The 24,480-nt window shown below is 43.3% G+C and overlaps 1 protein-coding gene across 6 annotated transcripts in view; it reads right to left on the bottom strand.

The window, feature by feature from the left end:
• Window positions 1–24,480, bottom strand: part of RUNX2 (RUNX family transcription factor 2) — a 351,735-nt gene that overhangs the window by 236,687 nt on the left and 90,568 nt on the right. For 5 of the 6 annotated variants that reach the window (XM_024984090.2, XM_024984092.2, XM_024984091.2 and 2 more), the window contains 3 exons: window positions 19,617–19,972; window positions 10,612–10,768; window positions 4,407–4,511 (listed from right to left, as the gene is read on the bottom strand). In XM_024984090.2, the coding sequence (XP_024839858.1) occupies window positions 4,407–4,511; window positions 10,612–10,768; window positions 19,617–19,972 (618 nt within the window). Of the gene's footprint in view, window positions 1–4,406; window positions 4,512–10,611; window positions 10,769–19,616; window positions 20,497–24,480 lie in introns of those variants that run through there. The other variant, XM_010818275.4, reaches the window with a different exon arrangement.

Raw genomic sequence — 24,480 nt, 5'->3', positions numbered from 1 at the left:
TCAGGAAGCTTTTGGGATCTTAGTTCCTTGACCAGGGATCAAACCTAGGCTTCCTGCAGTAGAGGCACAGAGTGCTAACCGCTGAACCACCACGGAATTCCCTGGTTGCTATTTTAAGCCACTGTGTTTGGGGATGGTTTGTTATTTAGCAAGAGATAACTGACAGAGCAGCAAGAGAATAAAAAGACTTCTGACTGTGTAAGGTGATTTACTTTTTCCATCCTCTGCACAGCCAATAATACCCTTCCATCACTCTTCCTCCTTAACTCAGAAATACAACAGTAGAATATGACACCACTGAGCAAGATTTCATCTTCCTGGAGAAGTTCTTTCAAAAGGACTGCAGTTGGAAGCAACTGCATATGTGGAACAAAAGATCCTAATAGAATCTGATGTTTGAAAGAGTCAGGCATCCAAATGCATTACTATAGCTGCTGCTGCTCCACTGACTTCTGCTGGTGAACGTACGGCAGTACCTCTTCAGAGCTAACTTGCCAACAGAAGGTCAAAATGCCTTGCCTAAACACAAGGCTGACAAATTTGGGATCTTAAGCATGATGTCATGTCTTAAACTGATAAGCTGGCGGAGAAAATAAATGGCATTTTGTAAAGATGTGTACCATTCTCATGTTTACGCTACTTAAGACGAAGGTTCTAATAAGTCATCGGCTGTGTTCCTTTAAAGGGAAGTTTTATAACTAAGATGAATCACAACTGCAAAAGATCAAAGTTAAAAAACATCAATGATGCCATGGGGTACTTTTTAATCTTGTAATGAGTGATGATCATGTGCTCTTATGAAGTTCGTCCAACTGCCAGCGCCAGATGTGTATATTAAGAGAAGGAGTTGTTTGTGATGTGACAGTACCCGTTCAGCTGCCAGAGACAGAAAACATGGAAGGATGAAACCTTTCTGATTTTCTGAGTGAAAAGCAAGCCTTGGCAGATGGGCTGATAAGTGGGGCCTCCGAGGGCGGCATCGGTGCCCTAGCATCCTCTCTTGGACTTTGCTGTGAACAAGCTGTTTATCATCAGTTCTGCCCAGCTGTCCCCAGGCAGCCTATACCTGCTCTAGCACAATTTATAACACTTATTAGTGTCATTTACTAATGAGCAGAAATTAGTAAAGCCATCTGCAAGAAAATAAAAAAACGAGAGAACAGAAGCTAGATGGTATCTATTTCCTGGAAGTGTACTCTAAGCAAAAACTACAGCAAACTTCTGATGCTGAAACTGATGTAATAATAGCTCATGCTTACTGAGCACTTACTGCCCGACAGTCCCTGGGCTGTGCATTTTAGATACATGACATCACTTAACATCTTTGCAGCAACGGATGAGGAAGATACTATTATTAGTCTTCTCACTTTATTATTAATTATTTTTCTCACTTTAGCAGAGGAGGAAACTGAGGCCAAGACAACTTAGGTAACTTGCCTATCACCACACAACTGGTGAATGGTGGCATCCCGGGCTTTCAATCCAGACAGCCTGATGCAAAAGCCCACGCCCTTAATCACTGTCCTGTTGCTGAGTAAAGACCCAACCAGTTAACCTGGAACCTGTCCTTGTTCAAACAGCTCATCTGCCAGAAGTAGTCTTTTCAACTTATACTGTGATCTTCTGAAGAAGGAGTGAAATTCCATTAACAGGACCAAGAGAGCAAAAATACTCAATCCCTTCAAACTTTCACAGTAAGAAACAGACGTACAGTCTTTCCATAACAACCATTACTTACAGAATTAAAATGTTGTGGGAGAAGATGCTAAAACAATTGCACTCACTGTCTTTTTTTTCTTCCCTCAGAATTTTCCTAAATCTCTTCTCTGTTAACGGTTGAGAAAATAAGCCACTTTGAAGAAGTCTAGAGCAGTGGTTGGCAAACCACAACTTGTGTGCCAAATCTGACCACCCCCCAACCTATTTTTGTAAATAAAGTTTTATTGATATGCAGCCACTACCATTTGTTTATGTATTGTTGAAGGCTGCTTCTGAGCTACACTGGCAGAGTTGAGTCCCTGTGGCAGATATCATAGGACCCAGAGAGTTGAAATCAGTTCCTATCTGGCACGTTACAAAAAAAGGCTGCCAATTCATGTTCTAGAGGATTCTTCATTTAACATTATATACACACCTATCAATTAAAAGCCTTCAACTCACAGTTGAAGGAAATTGAAAATCTTGGGCATTTTCCACACCTGGGAGTCTCAAAATTAAAGAACAATATTGAGAAGAGGGTTTTACTTACAAACATCCAATGCTCAGACGGCCAAGAGCAGGGCAGAAGGAAATAACCCCGTACTGAGAATTCAGGTTGTAGGATTAAAATGTTACTGATACCAGACACAGCCAGACACTGAGTTTGGCCAGTCACCTTGTGATGTCAGAGAAATGACATTGCATTTCCACAGATATTTTGGTTTGTGAGCAGATCTAGGGCAGAGGTCCGCCACTCGATTTCTGTATCTGCTTCTGCCCAGCACCTTCAGCAGCATCAAAAGCCTAAACTCAGGTCACATGCATACTATCTGCTCTATCCCTAACTCTCACTGCTTTCAGAGCACTTCTCTGTCTTTACAGGGACTGAGCCTAGCAACTGTTCATTCTGCCAATGGCCTCCTGGGAATGAGGTGATACTACCCTTGCTTGAAAGAGAAGTGACTCTCCCAAAGCTGTTCTACCTCCTTCTTTTTGTCACCACTTTCAGAATGAGGCAGCACCCACCTTCCCCTGCTTCCTCTCCCAACCATCAAGTCTGAGCATCAACTTGTGAGCATCTGGAGATATACACAGAGAAAGAGAGACATACACACACACACAGTGATGGTTTTTCCAAGAACTGAGAAAAGCAGCTGAGATCAGCAGGAAACATCTTTACAAGATAAGTATTAGTTGTGTTAAACGTGAAAAGACTACCATCCTGCTTGGTGCATTATTGAGGGATGTCCCTGCCTTTTCAGGAACTCGGGGGCTAATCAGATAAAATGCTAGATGTCTTCCATCCTAAGCCATCGTTCCAGATGGACAGTGGTCCAGAAAAGTCAGGCAAAAATCTGAAATCAGGCCAGATAGCCCTAGGCTGATCCATTCACCTGCACTGCATGATTGCTGGCCCTGAGGACCAGAGACGGGGCAACCAGAGACGTGTGTGTGGCCACCGCCTAACAGGACACTCTTAACCTGAGCAGACAGAGCCAGCGCTCCCATTGTTGGGAAACCTAGAAGAACGCCATACACATGAAAGACGGAGAAAAGAAAAACCTCAAAGACCGACTTGTCAGGCAGGAAACCTCCCTCGTTTGGGCAAGCAGTCAGCCTTCGTGAGAAGAGACAGTGCAAGAGGAGTGGAAGGCAACACGTCTTCCCATGGCTCAAGGACAGGCAGCCCCAGGGGCAGAGGGGAGGCAAAACTTCACCAGCCCTTTGCTCTCGATTTTAGGAGAAGAAGAGCTATGCCATTGTCTTGGCAGGTGTATCATTATATAACAAAGATTTCTGCCAGCTGTCCCTCCACCACAAGCCAAATTAAACTCTCCAAACACAATGGCTACATCTCCAGTGGATTCACTCATCAAAGGCGGAGTTCTGTGTGATGTTTCCATTGGCACGGAATTTTTAAGGTTGTATGTATTAAATAATATTTAATCTTTAAACATATTTAAATTCAGCTCTGGTAAGTATGTTCAAATCAGTTTTAGGGGTGGAGGGGGGAGCAAACCTGTTTTAATTTAGATTTAAGAGGAAAATGCATATTAGCCCAAATGGATGATGGGCACTGCCTTCAAATGATGCTGGTTCAACCTTTCAGATGTCCCAGGAGACAAATAAACCAAGTTGGATTTAAGTCTGGCTTGACTCTATCTGCTAAAGAAACTATCTATGGCAATTACTAGAACATGAGCAAACAACAGTGTTGTAACAATCAAGCAAGTTATCATTTGCAAATAAATTCTTTGTAATTAAGCAGTGTGCTCTCTATAAAGGGAATTGAGTGGGCGAGTTAAAAAGTTAAAACACATTCTTAGACCATGGGAAACACACGCAAAAGCTTTTTGACTAAGCTCAGGATTTTGCATTTTATTGTTTTCTTCCTCAGCTCTCGTGGGTCTGTTCTGCCTCATCTATTGTGTCCAGTGGATGAGCAGAATTTTTTAGCAAAAAAACTTACAGTAACGGAAATTCATAAAGTTATGTTGGGCTTAGCAATTTTGAGGCAAAGGTGAAAAGTGTAATTTGATTTTCCACTAACTGTGAAGATCTAATTGCCCCTCGTAAAAATATACGCAGATAGCAAACTCGGCAAAGAAACTCTTCACGTGAAAGGAGCACTAACTTATCTTGGATAAATTCCTCACAGGGTCTCCACAAATTCTATTCCCATTTCCAATAGAAAGGCAAGCACTTACTTCTGGGTTCCCGGGGTCCATCCACTGTGACTTTAATAGCTCTGTGATAGGTGGCAACTTGGGGAGGATTTGTGAAGACAGTTATGGTCAAGGTGAAACTCTTGCCTGCAGATAGAAAAGGGAAAATCCACAGTGAATATAAAAAGACAGTATTGATAAAATGGCAGTGCTAATGTCTACATTGCATTTAAGCATCTCTGAAGAAGTAACCAAACACAAACAAGGGTCAAGACTCCTTATTCTAATGAGAAACCCTCTGATGGCTACTTTAGGGAGTTACTAAGCTCATGAGCACTAAAATCCTCATCTTCATGGCAGTCTTGTACAGGGAGGCTCCAATTTCAAAAAAGAGTTGCTCAGTAGCAAGAGCTCTAATGCAAACAAAAACTCTTGACCACTTGAAGAGGGTTCTCTTTGCTTTCAGTTTTTCTACAACATCAGGAACACATCCAAGCAGACAATTTTAGAAGTCTTTATTTAGGATTAGGTCATGACCCCGTGAGAGAACAATACTAAATCACTGTTGATTATGCTATTGACTTCACATGGCTTTAGTATTTCATTTGCTTAACTGCACTACAATGAGAAGATGAAAGAGTAAGATTCTTATGGGAATCATTTTAACAGGAGCCAGTGTCTCCCGTCCTGGCCTTAATGTGCCTGTGGTATGATGATTTCATCATTACTGGAACAAAGTTTTTCTCCTCCCTGCCCACCCCTTCCCTAACATACCTCCTCGTCTAAGAGCCATCTTGAAATGACTCCCTGACAGTAACTTATTTTTGGCTAAATGTACATGACATCTCCCAATGTAAATATGAACGCTTGCTTTCAGCAGAGGGTGTGATTCACTGAAAAAGTGCATTTGATGTTTCAAATTAATGAGCTAAAAAAAGGTGATGGGGGGGTGGGGAGGTGGAAGGGGGAAGGGTGGCAAAAATGATGGGGAAAAGTTTGGGTGCAGATCTGGCTGTTTGCTTTCTCCAGAAGAAGATACCAGACTCTGCTACCCAGACTCACTGACAGTTGTAATCAGTTAGATTTGCGACGGTTAGTCATGTCAGATAGTCAAAACTGCAAACTGTTACAAGACAGGAAAAGGTGGGCGTGAAGCAGTGACTCAATAAAACATTCAGCAATCTCAGGCCAGAGAATTCATTTAGCCTGCTCCTGGGACAGAGCTTTGAAAAGATCCTTTCCTTTTGCCTTTTTCTTTTTTTTTTTTTTTTTTGGTCAAAGACTGTTTTTCCCTTTACTGAAAGCAGAGGGTATGAAATCAAAACACAAATCTTAAACAATATGTAGCAACACAGAGTTTAATGCAATCTTTTCAAAGCTTAATATGGAACAGGTTGTAGAGGAGGCTTAATGTAGAACAGGTCTTTGGCTGTCAAGTCTAGTGAATGGGTTTTCTTTTCAACCCAGACCATGTTAAGTTCCTAAAATATGTTTAAGACACATATCATTTGTTACTAGGCATATATAGTTTTAAGTCTCTTTGGCTACCCTGTGGCTAAGAAGGTGGGGAGGGGATGGGGAGGAAAGAGAGAAAGGCAGGGGGAGGGAAATATGAGGAAAATGAATATTGATTAGAAACCTGTGAAGTGCCAGTCACTTCATACACATTATCTCATTTAATCCTACCCACTCAGGTTTATCACCCTCATTTCACAAATAAGGAAACTGAAGCTCAGAGAATCTTACTAATTTAACCACACAACTAATAAGTGGAAAAAAATCAGGATCTGAAACCAAGTCTTCCAGACCCTAAAATTAATGTTCTTTTTGACTTTGTTAGAGAACATTTTTAGAAACTAATAGGTAATTTATTGCTACATGTGTCCCAAACAGCTCTATCAGACCAAGAAACAAATATAAATCTACTAATTAAGTATGTCAACCAGAATGATGAAATCATCTATCTTTAAAGTGTCACTGATATTCTATATTTTATCCATTATATATTGAATGTTATATGGATTTAAGAAATTTAATTATCTGGTTAGGGAACAAAGGATTCATTATAAACATTAAGACTAACCAGAAGAATAAGGCAGCCAGGAGTCGGAACTACTCACAGAAAACTGAAAGTCTACAGAAATGGAGATTAGAAAGTTGAATAGGAAGCCACTGGATCCACATCAGGACCTTAAAACAATGGGAAGATCTGGAGGAGTGAACTGGCTGAACTCCCAGATTGAAAATTAATTTGCATTAAACCATTAAAAAAAAAAAAGATCCATTCTGGGTTGGATCAATGGCCTGTGAGCCAGGACTGGATTTCTAGCAGTGCTTCAAGAGTGGTGCTTAGAAGACAGTTGTCATCCATGGCACGAATCTTGATAAACCAAGGAGGTACACATCTCAATTGTCTTTGCTGCTGCTGCTGCTGCTAAGTCGTTTCAGTCGTGTCCGACTCTGTGCGACCCCATAGACGGCAGCCCACCAGGCTCCCCTGTCCCTGGGATTCTCCAGGCAAGAATACTGGAGTGGGTTGCCATTTCCTTCTCCAATACATGAAAGTGAAAAGTGAAAATGAAGTCGCTCAGTCGTGCCCGACTCTTAGCGACCCCATCGACTGGAGCCTACCAGGCTCCTCCGTCCATAGGATTTTCCAGGCAAGAGTGCTGGAGTGGGGTGCCGTCGCCTTCTCCGTCAATTGTCTTTAATGACTCTTAATAACCGCAAGAGACAGTGCCCATGAATTTACCTAAACCATTTCTGAGAATATTGCTGTTTGAGACTTTCACAACGTACTCTGGATATTAAAATGCATTGATGCTTCTCCAAATTCATAGAAACACCTCACATAGGAACAAAAGAAGGTGAAATATAAAACTCACCATCCAATGTTCACAACAGAACCGATTTTCTATAAAGACTTCATTTTAAAAAGAGTTGGGTCTGAGAGAAAGGAAACCAATATGAAAGTCTGATTGAAGTCTTCTAAAATCAAATCCTAAGAATCAAGATGTACTTTAACAACTAAAACAAAAGACAAGGAGGTTCCTCCCACTTCTTACTGCCCCTTCAAAAGGAACACGAACCTAACGGTTCCAGAAACTATCATCCAACTAGGTCATTTGCTCTCGTCCCTATAAACAGTGATATATTTCTGAAGTCAAATGTTTATATGAGTATTTGTGACTTACTCCCTTAAATAAAAAAAAAACTTTTCCAAATCCCATTGTTTACTACTCTCCATAAGTGATAAAAAAAAAATGCAAGCTCTTACTTAGGGAGCTAGCACTCGTTAGACACCTAATTGTAGCATCCTTAGCTTCATCTAGGAACTAGTTCTGCAATATGTCCTCAAGTCATATATTTTCTGAGATACACATAGGACCTGTCATTGAAAGGCAATTCTAACCTAGCCCGAGGGGCTGTCAGAAATAGTGGGGAAAGTTAAGACTATAAGCACAGATTGTATCCGGAATTGACAAAGTACCACGCTCTGCACATTACAGGTGTTTAGAAGTGCTTGTAAATTACAAGCAACTCGCTTGACGTCAAAAGTGAGGAAGCACACCAAGAAAACTTAAAGACCAAAGTCACTTTCAATACTTGGCTTAACATATAAAGAAGAAAAAGAGAAAAGACAATTTAAAAATGTAAGCCACTCTCCACTGAATGCAAGTTTCACCGAAGCTCTACTCATATTCCAAAGCACTTCCAAAAGCTGTGTTCCTCAGATAACCCATAAGGCCAGAGTAAGTAGCAATGTTACTGCTTTACAAATCGAAAACTGTTTTTTTAATTCCTGAGAGTGTATCTTTCTACCCATGAAAAAATGTAGCATTTGAGGAACTTGCTGTTTTTTTCATTTTTTAATGCTACTGAAAATAGAAAATGTAAATAGCTGGGCAGAAGATACAATGGCAGCATCTTGTTGACCCAGACTTAAAAACTTGAGAGAAATATAGAAGTGTGAAAATCAAAGAGGAAGCTGGAAAGGGACTGTTAGAAGCAGGTCAGGTACACAGGCAGGTTAAAGGGTTTCCTGCCACTGAAGAACTGACCCATTTTTTTTTTTCAAAGGGTAGTATCTCATCAATATTCTCTGTCCTTTTTCCCCTCTTCATTTCAGCTTGATATTACTGTTTCCTTTCATATAATATTAATGCCCTGATTTAAAAATCTATTATTAGTGATACATCAATTTTTCTTTCTCTCTCCACTCACTCCCCCCACCCCCAATCTAAGTCTCGAAGACAAGTCTGGACCAATTTCTCCATCCTGCCTCTGGCAGCAGACTGTGGCATTTCAGATCCTCCACCAAGTCCCGGCTGCTTCAAAGGAAAAATCCTACTTTCTTCAGTTAAGATCATAAGAAATATAGGGGGAGGGGGTCAGCTCTGTTTGGACATAATTACACTTCATCAAAAGAAGCTTTCTTCATCTTCCATGCGTGAAAAGTCTGCAAGCAGTTAAGTCTGTCTTTTTTTTTTTAAATATAAAAATTGCTATTTGGGAAACCAGCCAAAACTCAGAAAGCCAATATAGTAAAACAGTGCACACCCTTTGTTTCTCTTTGAAGTTTCTTAAATAAATATGTTGAGGGTTTACAAAGTACACTATCACTTTGCCATAGTTTCTACTCAAACTGATCAGAGAAAAGTTATGCAGCATCCATATCATACAAAAGCAAGATAAATGAAAACTCTAGTTTGTGTCTGTAAAATGATGTATAGCGCCTGGTCTTTTAAATACTAAAATTTAACAAAGTAATATTACATTAGAAGAAAGATGCCCTTCAGAAGATACAGGTTCAGAAGATACATCATGTTCAAATTTCTCTTGATTCTTACTAGAAAAAAAGAAATTTGAATTGTACAGTGGGCCTACACAGTAACTGCGGGGAAAAATGAATACACACTCATAAACACTTTACACCTAATCAGTCAAGAGTGAGACTAAGATGTATCTTTCTTTTTCTTTTAATGAAAGTGAACTATACCTGATGCAGAGATAACCCCTTGAGTTTTGATTCTACCAGAGGCTCTCATTTTATTTCAAATCTTCAGTGACAGTATCTCATTAGCATGCATCATTTTTTTTTTTAAGTTAAAAAGTAGAACTTCTTGGCCCTGTTCCTAGAAAGTAAACTAAAACTACTCACCGGAAACAGTCTTGCATGAATTTCCCTTATCAAGTTTTTACAATGGTAATAATTTGACATCTGATCCAAACTAAAGGGCAATTATTGGACATGGTTTAAAAATTGATGCTTCTCATTTCCTAACACAAACCTGGGTTGAAGTCATTCCACAGGTCTTTATAATTTATTTATAATTTATTTCACTCCAGTCCTAAAGTGGTCTATTTTCCCTCTTCTCATCAAAATACTTAAAATGGAAATGTCAGATTCAATCAATCAGTAAATGAACATAAAACTTCTAATGAATGATGATTAAAAGTCTTGCCATAGAATAAGTAAATAAAAGCCAAAATACTGGTTTTCTTTGAGACTTTTTTAAAAAAATATTAACCGCATTTATGAAACAGCTATGAAAACCCTAAAAAGGATTATTTTCTCTTTTATGATCTTTTTAAGGATTCCTAATATTTGAATGGGGGGTATGGATGGTGGAAAGTCTTAAATAATGTGGAAATATTTAGAGTCCCAATCATTCATCTGTCTAGGCAATTCCACATAGTCATTCTAACATAAGTAATACATTATTCACTTATTCAAATGAAAAGCCTTCTATAAAAGCCTATGATTTTTAAATAAGTTCCTATAGGAGTAAATTAAATCCTACAGAGGTAACATATGTGACAAGTGAAGAGCATTATGCTAGCTGTCCTTGCTACAACTTAGAGCAAAATTGATATTACCAGGAAATTGATCCAATGCACTCCCTTTTCTTTGCCCTTTGCCACTGAATGTACTCAGTTATTTGGCTCCTCATAACTCAGAACTTGAATCTCCAACTGTTCTTCCTTCCACCTCATATGCTCACACCCAGGGAAATTAGGAACTGGTCCTTCTGAAAACATTGTTTGAATTTTCAATATCATAAAACAAATGAAAAAGGCCTGAGTACTCACTAAAACACTCAACCTCATCTGGACGTATTTAAAGAAAACTTTCAGTAATTCTATTCGGTAGAAGGTGCTGATTTGTATACAGACTTAGCCTACATTTCATCAGAGGATCCTAAAGTGTTTATTCCATTATCCATATGAAAAACCAGAGACCTACCTCTTCCACTCCGGCCGACAAATCTCAGATCGTTGAACCTGGCTACTTGGTTTTTCATAACAGCAGAGGCATTTCGGAGCTCAGCAGAATAATTTTCATCGTTACCCGCCATGACAGTAACCACAGTCCCATCTGGTACCTCTCCAAGGGCTACCACCTACATAAAACAGGAAAGATAGCAGCAATAATGGCATCTCAGAAAAGCTGAAGAACTGAGAATATAGTCTCATCATAAAGGATGCACTGTATCAGGACTTAGTGCTCTAGTCCAGGAATGGCAGACAGGACGGAGGCATCTGCATACGGGTTCGGATGCCACTTCAAACAGACCAACATTTCAGGGCCCACCCATTTCAAAGGCATGCAAAAGTTTCCTTCATTTGTTGTTGGACTCTTCACAGAATATATGTACATTTTTATTAAATCCCCATGTTAAGTTGTCCATAGGAATTATACCACAGAAGGAAAGCTGACGGCCCATGTGCAGACTGCATCATACGTATTAAGGCACTGCCTGTCTGCAGCCTGGAGCTCCCTGAGGTGTGGTCTCAGCCAGATCACAGCCCCCACCCCCCCCTACCCCCCCCCCCAAAAAAAGGAAGTGTGGTCGGCTCTATGGGATAAGACATTTAGGGGAAACCTTACAGTTCCTGATTACAGGGAAGTCTAAATGTGGTATGGTATCCAGAACTACATTTCATCAACTTACTCTGAGCTAGATATTCAGCATTCAATCACACTGCAAATCATGACAGAGTGCCCACTCTGGAGTGGGACCCAGTGGAATATACAAAGCCATCATGAGCTTAAAGTCTAGGTACAGGAATAAAGACATGTAACCAGCTGAAAATGATCACTGACACATGAGTGGTACAGACAGAAAATGCACCTTTAGCCAAACTTCTGTCTCATCCTATCTGCCATCTTGGAATGTCACACTTGCCTCCTTAATCTTCAGCAGTTAACCTGCAGCCGACTAACTCGGGGAAGTCAGGATCCAGAATAATCAGCCTTTGAGGCTAATAAACATTTTTCACTGCTGCCAGGGAACACACTTTTAACCAGGGTCAGCTAACTTGCAGATAGGTGCCTCTGATTAACATGGAGCCCGGAAGGGACTGTCGGTGCAGAGTCTTTGCTGTCATACATAAAACACACTATTCTTAAACCTATTACCAAGGGCCTGCCTCTTAATAATATCCTTTCTCGCAGCTAACTTCCAGGATCCTATAATATTCAGATGATTTCCATCTCTTGCTCATTCCGCTTCCAGATGCCCTTGCGGTGACTAAGCCATGGCTCCAACTACAGTAACCCCACCACCCTCCAATGACAATACCCATGTGTGCTTGCCGTCTGGCAAATATTACCCTCACCCTTCTGTTCCTCCCTCTTTTGTCAAGATGTCCATAAAGCAAACCAAAGCATTTAATTCCGTGCCCCCAATACAATTCGTACATAACTCTCATTAAAGCAGATTTCTTACAGCATGATGAAACAGACATGATCACTATACTTTAGAACTTCCTTTCCCCCACCGAGGAAGCCTGCTCCAACACCCCTCCACTCTGCCCTTGGCTCCAGCCAGGGAAACAACTCAACAAACAAAAAGCAAAAAAAAAAAAAAGGTCAATATTTTTTTCACCTTTACTGTTCTTTTAGGCTGTTTCTCAGTTCTATGCCTCCTTTAAAGTGAAGTCAGTCAGTCGTGTCCGACTCTTTGCGACCCCGTGGACTGTAGCATACCAGGCTCTTCCATCCATGGGATTTTCCAGGCAAGAGTACTGGAGTGGGGTGCCATTTCCTTCTCCAGAGGATCTTCCTGACTCAGATCTTGAACCCGGGTGTCCCACATTGTAGGCAGACGCTTTACCATCTGAGCCACCAAGGAAATCCATGCCTCCTTTTGGTTTAAAATCTTAAAGCTGTCCTCAAATTATAGAACCCACTTCTATAGTATCCCATTGTACTCAAATAATCCTCATTTCAATGTACATATAGGAATGACCATCTTACTCCCTTTGATATGCTAGCCCAAAGCTAAGAGACTCTCTCTAGCGGCCCAGATTATTTGAGACTAGAAATTACAAGAGGCAGGGGCCTTCCTCTGCCTTGTTCACCACTCTATGCTCAGCTCCCAAAGCAGTGCCTGGCACAGAGTAAGTGTTTGATAAATATTTTTGAAATGAATAAATGAAACAGCTCCATAAAGAGCATCATGTCCCACCGCCAACAGTCCGTGAGAGAACCAGTTAAAGTTTGAGTCAGCACTCCCAGCTAGAGGCAATATGCCCTTGCTCCAAACTAGTTTTCTGACAACTTTTTCCATCCCAGAGGAGAGGGAATCATGCCCACTGTCCTTTACCCGGAACATACGGTTACTCTATTCAATCTGAGAAGTCTCCCAGGTCAAGGGTAAATCCCATGAGAGCATGACTTCCTTCCTGCATACTTGATCTAGTGCCTCAAGCAGCTACTGAACCCAGGTAATACTGTACCCCTGACGGGGGCAAAGTACTCATCAACTTTTCAAATTCACAAGGCCAAAATGTGCACATCTGAAAAATACTGAAATAACTGTGTTTGCCAGTATTCATTTGAATGCTTGACATTTTTTACACTCAGCATATTGTGTTTTAACACCTGCTGTGTGGCTTTCTATGTCAAAGTAAATATGGAACCAGTAAGTGTATTAATGAAGGCAGAAAAGTTGAACTCTTTAGAAGAGAATTAATGCACCAAAAATCAAGAGACCCTCGTCTTTCCCCCCACCTCTATTACCCCTCTGCCATGATCGCAAGTAACTTCATCTCCTGAAACTACAGTTTTCCAATATAAATTGGAGACAATTTTTTTAAAGTCTGTAAAATGTAGAAGATATACCATAAGTATAGAGTATAATTATAATGATGTGCTTTTAGTAAGATGAGCAGGCTAACTTCTGTTCCAAGTCGGCTGTGTGCTAAACACAGGCTTTTCCTTATAAGCATCCTTAAAGGGTTCAATTCAATATGTAATTCTTTACTTCATGTCCTGAGATGTTTTTTGGTGTTGTTGAGAGATATAGGACTGCTGATGGGTTCCACTCCAGGCTGGCAAAATTTTCGGAAAAAAAGTGAAGAAATCTGCCCCAATATAAAGGTTTTTTAGAGCTCTGGGACATTATTATTTTACTGCATATTTTTAATATAATGGATTTTTTTTAGTTAGAAGAAAAGGAAAATTGATTCAATATGGGAAAATATGAAAGAAAAGATCCCTAAGAGTGAAATACATAAATCCATTTTTCTTTGCTTAAGCAGTATAATAATGGCTATATTAAATAATGGTATGTTTTATGTATCACATTTAATAACAAAACATATAGGTCATCACAAATTGTGTGAGTCTTCTATGAGGCTTACAACTTGGCCTGGAAAAAAAGTGCTAACTAACAAGATATAGTGATAACTTTTCCTGTTTTGGCTGAATTCTATTTTAGTAGCTAAATCTATTGGGTTGTTTTTTTTTTTTTTCCTGCTATTCACTCTACCAAATCAGATTGACTAATGTTTTTCTGAGGAAAAAAAGGGAGATACAGAGAATATATTTGACTTTATATCAATCACAAGTATAATTATATGTTTGAGGATTTAAAAAAAAAAAAAAAAAAGAAGTAGATCTCTGAAGCTAAAAAGTTTCCCTTGGAGATACTCAACTGTGTTATCTAAAAGAAAACCAAAAGAATCAAGAAATTTTTACACATTTCATCTGCACCAAAGCCAAGCAATGCAAAACATTTTAAGGGGTAGAGAGCACTCAAAAATCACTTTTTAATTAGTTTAGCACTCAAAATTTTGTTTGCACACCACCCAATACAAAAGTTCTGTTCTGCAAAGAATAACTTGTGATGAAACTTTAACAGTTACTTTTCTAGGTGTTTTTCAAATATAAAATCTACCAATTCAAGAAACTTCATGGGGAAGAGGGAAGTAATTTTGTGTCCTGACATTTCAGAACAGAGAAAGAAGTTCCTTTATTTAGCGCACCTCACGATAACTAGCATTTAAATCACATGATACAGAGCTTGTGAAAAATAAAGTAAAAGGATATTTAACTCTAAAAACACTATTGAAAATTTTTATGAGGCTTCCTCTGACTAAATCTGTGAGCTACTCTGAAACCGGAGCAATAGAGAATTAACTCAGGCCCTTAAAATTGTTTTTGTGGTCTTATTATATGGAAATTTAAATTGCTTATGACATTTCCATAGACAGAAGTCAAGTCTTCACTAATCAATTACTCTTAAAGACCAATATCACTTGGGCACATTGTACTTGCAGCAAAATTGAAATACAATTATTTTTCAAGATAGAATCTGACCAAATCTATCTTTGGAATAAAAAGAAAGGTCAGGGAGTAATTGCAAAAAGGAAAAGTTTTATTCCTATGGTAATTATGTAAAGATAACTTTAAATAAACTATCACAAAGTTTCACAAATATTAGTTACTTTTAGACTCTAACCTAGAACTTAGAAAAACCTGATTGAACTGTACAGAGAAGAGTAAATATAAAATAGCATTTCTTAATTTTTATACTATATGTCAGAGAAATTTGATGGGCATTATTTCAGTTTAAGCCAGAAATTCACAAGCCATGTATCAAACCAATTTAGAGCATCTAACAATGGATATTCTGGACTTCTAAAAAGATAAAAACAGCAATCCCAAAGGGGCAAAAATAATTAATGACATTTTACCATGCCTGTTTTCAAATATAAGTTTTTTAAATTTTTTGTTTATTTATTTTCCATCTAAAACTATTTGTTTCCATTGTCTTACCAGTAAGTTTTATATTTACTCAATCCTAAAATTTTGAATTTTAAATAATTTTTCTTGCATCTAAAGGCATAACACAAAAATAAGTCTGTCTTCAAACAACTTGAGATCTATTATGATGTACATAGTTTTGCACAGCAACTCAGAGTAGGTTTAGCAAAGTTTTAACAGGCTTAATAACCTGTTTTCTTTGTTTAGGTATAATTACATTAAAATGACACAAACAAAATCTGATCGCTAATTACGTAAGGAAAATACAACTCACTATGTCAAATAGGTATTAGCTACATATTTGCTTATGAAGAGAAAAATGGCCAATGATGTCAAAAAAATTATTTTCAAATAGAAATTGCTCCATCATTTTGAAACCCTACTTGTGACAAATACTGAAAGGTATTATTAAACATGCAGAATTAACTATGAGCAATAGATCATATATCAAAAAATGTGTTTTCTTTCTTTAACACTGCCAGAAAAACATATGATCCTGGTAAATATACAGAGCAGTGTTCACTAAAAGCAGTGCAATAGTCTTACACTACTTTTAACTTTAAAATACACATCTGGACTTAAAATTTCTACATAGTGTTTCAGCTTGAAGCTATTTAAAGCAACTGAGCTACGAACCCTGAACACCAAGCTTCAGGATGAAAATGCTGACAGACTCCTAACTTACAAGGGTGCTACTGGCTACAGGGCTAACATGTTCTCCCCACTGTTTCTACCTGACCATTAACTAATGCAATGAATTTGCATATCGCTTTCTCATCACTGCAGCTACCCAAGACAGAAAGGGCCTGGGATCCTCTAATAGTATGCCTTAACTATTTTAAGCTTTCAGTGACATACACCTGAGAAAAACGTTAAAAATATTTATTTCCATTTCCTTGACACCTGGGAGGACTGAACATTTCAAAACTGCAGAACTTTGTTAAAAATATAACGTAATAAACAACTTGGTGTAGTTTAAAGCATACAAGTTGTTTTTGCCCTTTTTCACGTCAGCGTATAAATGAATTAAGTACTCTCGTATAATTCCAAAACACGATCAGATGAGCAACGCTAGTACATGACATGTCTTAATGCAATACACCACCAATATCATTTTGAAGCACTGTTTTAAGTTAACATATCAAAACACAGTCTACTGAATTCATTTCTGATCTTCTACTTTGCAGAGCTCAGTGTCACAGGCATAAAATATGGGCTCAATAAATATTATATTGATTTGAATACCAGACTTCTCAACAATTAAGTTCTATATTAAATACATTTACCTGTCTGCTATCTACCCAACAACACTATAATTTACTTTGTACATAGCTCTGAATATGATAGCCAAATTGCTGTCACCACTTTTAAAACTGAGACTTCTTCATATTACTTCTTCTTTGCAGATGTATTTGATTATGTTGCAAGAGTCTAGAAAGTCTACCGCTCACAGGCTTTTATCTCGAAAGTAAGGTAAAAAGAGGTTGATTTTACTAACATTCAGATGAAAACAAACAAAAATATTGTCAAAATCTGGATGTTCCAAGTATCTACACATCTTTTTTCAATAGAGACAAAAGTTCTATATTGAGTGGATGTCAGCTGTCCGCCACTATTTGAATTTTGTTAAACACAAGTTTAGGGAGGTGGGAAAACATGAAAGTCAAGATGTATGTTAATTCAATTTATCTTTCAGTTAATACAAATTAAAACATTAAATTTAATATGGCCATGTGTTATCTATGGTTTTGTTTACTGGTTAAAAGTAAAATTACTCTATAATTAAAAATAAGTATGATGAATAACAGAGAAAGCAATTTATTTTCAAAATAATTTTAAAAGGGTGGTAATGAGAAAAGATAGCCAAAACATCTAAGAACAGCTCAAACTAAATTGCATTCTATCTTTGTGCCAAAAAGAGCCTTTCTAGTCAAAGTATTCATGCTCAGAATCAATTCAGCACCATAAATGCAAGAGTATAGTTCAAGACATTTATACCTTAAAACCATGTTTAGCAAAACTAACGGAATGCAGAATATCAAACGTCTAGAGCCTTCATTTTTTCATATCCTGACTTCTGGCATTTTACATATATAATATCTATTTATTTTTATTATTTGCTGTTTTCATCCAGGGCTTTTTATTTGTGTTTTGAGGGGATTTAGGGAGGAGGGAAAGGTAGGTGGGAACAAATTTCCACTCTCACATAAGCCTAATTAGAAAATTCTGGACCCTTGGACGATGAATTGTAAAAGATCTCTCTCAAATGTGACAATCCACATTTCTACGATTCACCTATTTTCTGAGCTTTCCGTATTTCAAGGAAGGAACGCTTAACCTACAAAATGGGTGGTTTATAAAAGGAGAAATGGGACGGTTAACACACACACACGTTTCTTGAGCCAAGTGCAAAATGAAACTTGCCCCAGAATGCAACATCCCCTTTCCATAATAATTCATTCTGATTCCTGCTGTGATAGAAGACCTAGCGAGATAACCAGCTCTAACTGACCTGGACTCCTCTTTCCTTCCACCCCACCCACACACGGAATCTGAATTGGTGCATGGCGCAGGGGGGTGGTCAACAACAGGGAACTGCCAGTGGCCCGTGGGAGTTTGGCCCCAGGGTCCACAAGGGAGGAACTGGCGGGATTCCTCCCTCCCCCTCTCCACCCAACCCCAAGACCTGGTTTACCCTGCTCTCCACAATCCCAGAACCCATGGGACCCAGGTCCACCTTCGCGGGTTCAGAGGCTAGACTGGACCGGAAGCATCTTTCTGCGAGCCCTCTCCTCCGCGTCTGGCTCACCGCCCCCTCCATCCCAAGCGCCTAATCCCTCGAGGAGGAAGGGCCTGGGTACCCTGTCTCTCCAGCAACCCGGGGCGCTCTGAGAGGGGGCGAGGGCTGCCAGGGGCTGGGGGACCCCAACTGCATCACAGAGACTCCGGACCCTCAAACCCTCAACCTGCCGAGCCGCTGCCCGCGACTCCGGCTGCTGACATCCGCCCTCAAACTAACGGGCCAGGCGGACCGAGGAGGCCGCTGAGGGACGCGCGGGGGGGGCTCTACAGCCTAGGGGGGTGGTCACTGCCTCGGCGCCCAGGTCGCTGACCCGAGCCTCCCACGACCTTTCAGAAGCGGGAGGGACCTTTGGGGTCTGAGTTCTTAAAAGAAAGAATAAGGCAAATCTCACAGTGTCACCTCAGTTTTCAAGGCGGACGAACCGAAGGCATTTCGCAGGTTTCCCTTCAGCCTCGCGGCGCGGCGAGCCCCCGCCCCTCCACTGTCCCGCGCCGCCTCGCATTCGAGGGTCTGGCTCCCAGGACTCCCGGGCTCCCCCGCCTCCGGGCGCGCGGCGACCCCGGCGGCCCCGCCTTCCTCCGTAGCGGGAATCGGCGCGGGTCTGCAGGCTGAGGACGCCCCCGTCCCGCCTTCCCATCACTTGCTCCTCGAGTCCCTAAATTTGCCCGGACCCTCTCGGACACCCGTAATGCGGCCCACGCGCCGCCGCCAGCAACCGGCACCCGGCGCCCCGCCCCGGGCGCGAACGCCCGGCGCCGGCACCCCACGAACACTGGCCCCCGAGCCCGGGAGAGGCCGGGACAGCCAAGGCGCAAGCCGGTCAGAGAAGGGGGCGCCAAGACGGGCGAAGGGCGTCTGGGTGGGAGGGGAGGAGAGGGTAGGAGCCCGCGGAATCCCGAGAAGGGGCGGCGCAGCGGCCCGCAGTACGGGCTGGGCCGGGATGCCGGGGACCGGGGCGCGGGAGTCTCAGGGGAGAACGCCGCGGATCCTCGCCCGGGTGGAGTGGGGGGCGGGGTGGAGCTCGTCCCGGCGGCGGCTCCGAGAGTGGGCACCGGGGGATTCCTGTGGGAGGGGAGATCGGCTCAGAGGAGTGGGTCGGGACTTTGGCCGAGAGGCTCGAGGGGTGATGAACGGATAGAGGGGACACGGGCGGAGGTGGTGGCTGCGGGCACAAGTGGGAGAGGGAAGGATCCGTGCGGGACCACTAACGCGGCGAGCCCAGCTGGGGGATCCCGAGGAAGAGGGCCAGACGGGGGTCCCTCAGGTCGGAGCCTTGGAGGTCTCCCGGGTCGGGACCCGGGTCCCCGCAGGCTCGGAGACGCCTGCGGGCAGGTCCGGCGGCGCTGAGCCGGGGGCGGGGGAGGGGGGGCCGGGGGCAGCCGCAGTTTCTTACCTTGAAGGCCACGGGCAGGGTCTTGTTGCAGCGCCAGTGCGAGGGCAGCACGGAGCACAGGAAGTTGGGGCTGTCGGTGCGGACGAGTTCGGCCGGGTGGTCAGCGATGATCTCCACCATGGTGCGGTTGTCGTGCGGCGGCCGCAACCGGGGCACCGCGGCCGCCGCTGCCGCCGCCGCCGCCGCCGCTGCCGCCGCCGCTGCCTCCTGCTGTTGCTGCTGCTGTTGCTGCTGCTGCTGCTGTTGCTGCTGCTGTTGTTGCTGCTGCTGCGCAGCCACCACCGGGCTCACGTCGCTCATCTTGCCGGGCTGCAGGCTGCTGGAGGGGGGGCTGAAGCGCCGGCTGGTGCTCGGATCTACGGGAATACGCATCACAACAGCCACAAGTTAGCGAAGTGGCCGGGGGAGGGGGAGGAGGGTGGAAATGAGGGGCGAGGAGGAGGAAATTGGGGGGGTGGAGGCGAGACGGGGGAAAAGGGGCTGGAGGTGATGGGGCTGAGGAGGTGAGAAATCAAGTTCGATGAAGCCGACTGCCGGGCGGAGTCTGACGGGAGCCAGCGGCGGCGTTGCGGAGCAATCGGCTTGGCGGTTGGGGAGACCCGAGAGGCGCAGATCTTGATGGAGCCTTTGGAACACCCGGGGTGGCAGCTGCGAACGGGCACCGGGACGTGTCTGGCCCGGGCAGGCGGGAGGCTTCAGTCTGCAGCAACTTGGAGTGGGGCCCCCTGGGGAACCGCGTCCTGGGTGCGCTGGCGCCCCCTCCCAGTTCGAGTCCAGCGGTGGAGCCCGGTGGGTTCAGCAGTCCAGCCCCGAGGCCAGGATCGCCGCGCGCTGCCCGCCACCGCCGCTCCGCGCCGCGCGCAGCGACCCGGCTGCAGGCGTCCGCGCCGCCGCCCGCCCGCCCGCGCCGCTGCCGCCGCCGCCGCCGCCTCCTCCTCCGCGGCGGCCGTCGCTCCCCCCGCGCCGGCTGCGCACTCAGATTCCTCCCGCGGCGGCTGCCAGTCCGGCTCCCCGGTCCGGCTCTTTCCTTTCCCTTCTCCTCTTCTCGCCCTCTCACCGCCACCTCCTCGCATCCACTCCCTCCTGCTACTTGCAAAGCTCCCCTGACCCTCGCGCTTCGAGGTGCCAGGAGGTAAGTCGCGGGCAGCGGATCTCGGGGCAACGGATCTCGAGGCTACGAATCGCAGCCGCTGCCGCCGCCCGCCGGCCGCGAGAAGGAGCCCCCGGGACGCCGCGCGCAGCTTCGGAAGCCGAGAGGCGGCCCCGGGCTAGCGGGATCTCGCCGGGTCGCGTCTTCTTGCTTCTCGCCCTCTCCTCCCAGGACAAGGAACCCCCTTCTTGGTCCAGGGAGATTGAAGCTGAGATGCCAGAGAGCCGCTGGCTGATCTGACTGTCGTTATTTTTCGTTTTAACTTCAGGAGAGGAGGAAGGAAAATTCTTGAGCGTCTGTGCTGACTTCTCAGCACTCTTCACCCTTCCCCCACCCTACCCCCCCCCCACCTCTGCCGGAGCGGCTCCCGAGGGAAAAAAAAGATTTTGCAGGGTTTGGGTGTGTTTCTTTTTCTTTCTTTTTTTTTTTCACTTAAGTGACACAAAAAATTGGGATGGAGGGGACACTTGTCAAAATAGTTTTAGAAACTCAAGTGGGTGTTGGACACTTTTTTCTTCTATATTCAAACTAGTCGTTCCTAGAGAACAAGGATGAGTTTTTTTAAGCACTGGAAACTGTCAGCTTGATGATTAAAATAAGTTGCAAAAACCCTCGCTGGGGGAAAACCCTAGCAGTTTTCCATGAATTTCAAACTTTTATTGTCTATTCTGCATCTAAAACTAGGTCTAAGGTCTTAATTTCTCCCCCACCACTCCCGGGGGAAAAAAATTAAAAGTACAAAATAAAATATTCAAAATGTTTCAATGGCTATTTATTTATGTATTTATTTCCCAATGTGGGTTTAAAAAGCGACTTTGGATCCCCCAAAAAGTTGTGGTCGAGAGGATGAAGGAGCGCAGAAAAAAAGCAGCAGTTTTACCTAAAATGTGGTTTTTGGAGGCTGGGATTTCTAATGATTAGGTTTTTGTGGTTTATATAGACACGACTCTGGCTAAGGCGATCATTACGCTGATGAGAGTCAGAAGCACGTGGGTGTCTCCGACCAGCCTCAAACTCTGAGCCTTCAAAACAAATAAAACAATGTGCGGCGCCCGCAGAAGCCGGGAAATCCGCTTGAGGCTATTGCACCCCTAAGAAGGGGGCACCGGGCTGTTTCCCCTCCTCGAACTGTACTTCTAAGTTCCTGGCTGTCAATCTCCTTTAAACCTCGCAAAGCTTGAAAACGTGTCTGTAAGAATCATCCGTTGCCAACGTTTCAAAGATGCCTAACAGGGTAACTGACACTACACAGTAATAAGCGACGTTGTAAAAGAAATGAAAAGTTACAGTGCCTCCTCTTCGGAGTATTCAGGAAGATAGTTGAGTCATCACTCATCCTCACCCCCCTCCATCTTATTTAAACCAATTCACATACCCATTAATCGGCGTTTTTATTGCTCTGCGCAAACGCCTCTCTCACGCTGGTAGCGACCTGCCACGACCCTCCCTCCTGGTTTTTAAAACATCGCTTCCACGCGCCCAGCCGGCGCTTGGTGGGGGCGGGGGGTGGTCTGCGCCTTTGAAAGGGCCTGGAAGAGAGAGCGTGGGGGCCGCGGCAGAGGAGACCCGGTGCCTGTCCAGGACTCTGGAGCCTATTTCAAGAGCAAGATGAACATCAAGGGCTGTAGTTGCCTGCTTGGGGACCACTGAAGGGATGCCCTCTAAAAAGATGCTCCTTCGACTAAGGGGCTTCCAACCGTGGCAGCGGAGGCGGGGGCGGGGATGGCTAGGCTAGGCGAGCTCCCTCATGGGGGTAAGGATGGGGTTCAAGGGACACTGCTCCGTCTTTCCTCTTTGGGGCTTATTTTTACCTTCCCTTTCCCCATCGACAACTCCACGCCTCCCTCGTCCGACTTCTTCCCCAATTTTCTCTCCGCGTTCCCGCCTCTCCTCCCCAAACCCCGAGCCTAGCCGCCGCGCCCCTGCGTAACTCATTCTGCATTACCTGCTAGGACACCCCCCTGCCCAACCTACTCCTCGACCCCAAACTACTGGCTCCGAGCCCGGGCGCCAGCGGGATGAGAGAACCCACTTATCACTACGGACTTGATGCGCAGCGAGGAACGGTGCTGTCTCCGGCGCGTGCGATTTCTAATTATCTTTTCGGTCACAGGGGAGAGCTCTAACCCTGGGCACCGCCGCGCCGCCTGCGCGCACGAGGGTCGGGTCTTCCCCAGCCGCACGCAGCGGACCAGCAAAGGGAAGCCAGGCTTACCCTTCAGAAAGACAGAAGAGAGACCAGACTGCTTGCATTAATTTTCTACCTTATTCCCCCCACCGCTGCCTCCACTTAGTCACATGCACTGGGGCACACGCTCACACATCTCCATGCCAATACAGAAAGACACATACACAACTCATACACAAGGCTTTTTTTCTTTCTTTCTTTTTTTTTTTTTGCCTTTCAGCGGGACAGCTTTATTTCGGGCACGTTGTACCTCAGTCTATCAAAGATCTCTGATTTGGTTTGTTGCCTTTTTTAATGTGTAGGGGCTGCAAAGGAAGAGAGAAGTTACCGGAAGCTGATTATTTCTGTGGTCAAGGGAGATAAAATTTCAGTAACTATTAATACCACAGTCGGTGTTATGCCGCCTTCTCTGGGGTTGTCCTTCTCCCTGGAAATTCGCAGAACCAGTGACTACCAGAAAGTGTGACGCTAAGTAACAGTCAGTATTTCGAATATGGGCGACCAGACGGGTTCTTTTTTGAATAAGAACTTCTAGGGCAGTTGAACTTAAGTAATCATTTTGGGGGCTTTTCCTCTTTCTTCATTGCTGTTTTGTTTTACTTAGTGGATGGCAAAATATGCAGGCCTCAATGTTTGGGTGCTTTGACTGGGGATTTTAAGGGTGATTTAATCAATGTTGAATTATTTATTTTAATTAATCATATCCGAAATTCAGCTTTATAGCCTGTCCTTGGACATCCTCCCTTCTTTTCACATTTCAGTGGAGCTAATATAAGCAACTCTTGGAAGTTACTAGTCTTGGATCCCTTAAAATATCCTACAGTTATTTATAATGTGGAAATGAAATTTTCCACTGAATACCCTAACAACGTTTCAGGTATCTGGCACAGCGGATTTTCAGTCTCGTTTCAAAAATATCCTCTTGCTGAACATTCACACTTTCAACTGGAGCTGACTGAGCCTGGAACTGATGATGTCTTGGCTCAGAGAGTTACTCTTAAAGGAAGAAAACATTTTTACAGACCCCTAAACTGAACCTCTCCTGGTAATAGTAGGCACAGAGGGAAACTGTGAAATTTTACATGTGTGTATTTTATGCTATAGTTTGCATGAGCTCACTCTTGGGCTTAATTTTTTTTTTTCTACCTCAAAATGTTCAGAAGAAATCACCCACTAGATTCCTCTCCAGAAATATGCCTCTCTTCTGTTGTACATTATGGCATTTAAAACACACACACACATTTTTCTGAACATGTAGCTATTCCAGAAAATACAGGCATAATTTTCCCCTCCATCTCCTTTAACATTTAATATAACTGCTTAGTAACAACACCTGGAAATCCTGACTTTCCAGACAAAGAAAATGAGATGTGAAACAGTCAAGTTACTTATCTAGTCAAATAACTGAGTTTTCAAAACCAAGACCAGAAGCTGTGCTTCTTTCATTCAGGTTTTCTCTTCTAATTGCTAAATCATTTTATATATGCTTTTTCTTGATAAAAAGTGAAAAAATCACTGTAAAATCG

This window comes from Bos taurus, chromosome 23 (assembly GCF_002263795.3).
Source record: "Bos taurus isolate L1 Dominette 01449 registration number 42190680 breed Hereford chromosome 23, ARS-UCD2.0, whole genome shotgun sequence".
In the NCBI taxonomy this organism is placed as follows: Eukaryota; Metazoa; Chordata; class Mammalia; order Artiodactyla; family Bovidae; genus Bos; species Bos taurus.
This window is presented reverse-complemented; position numbering and strand designations above follow the sequence as displayed.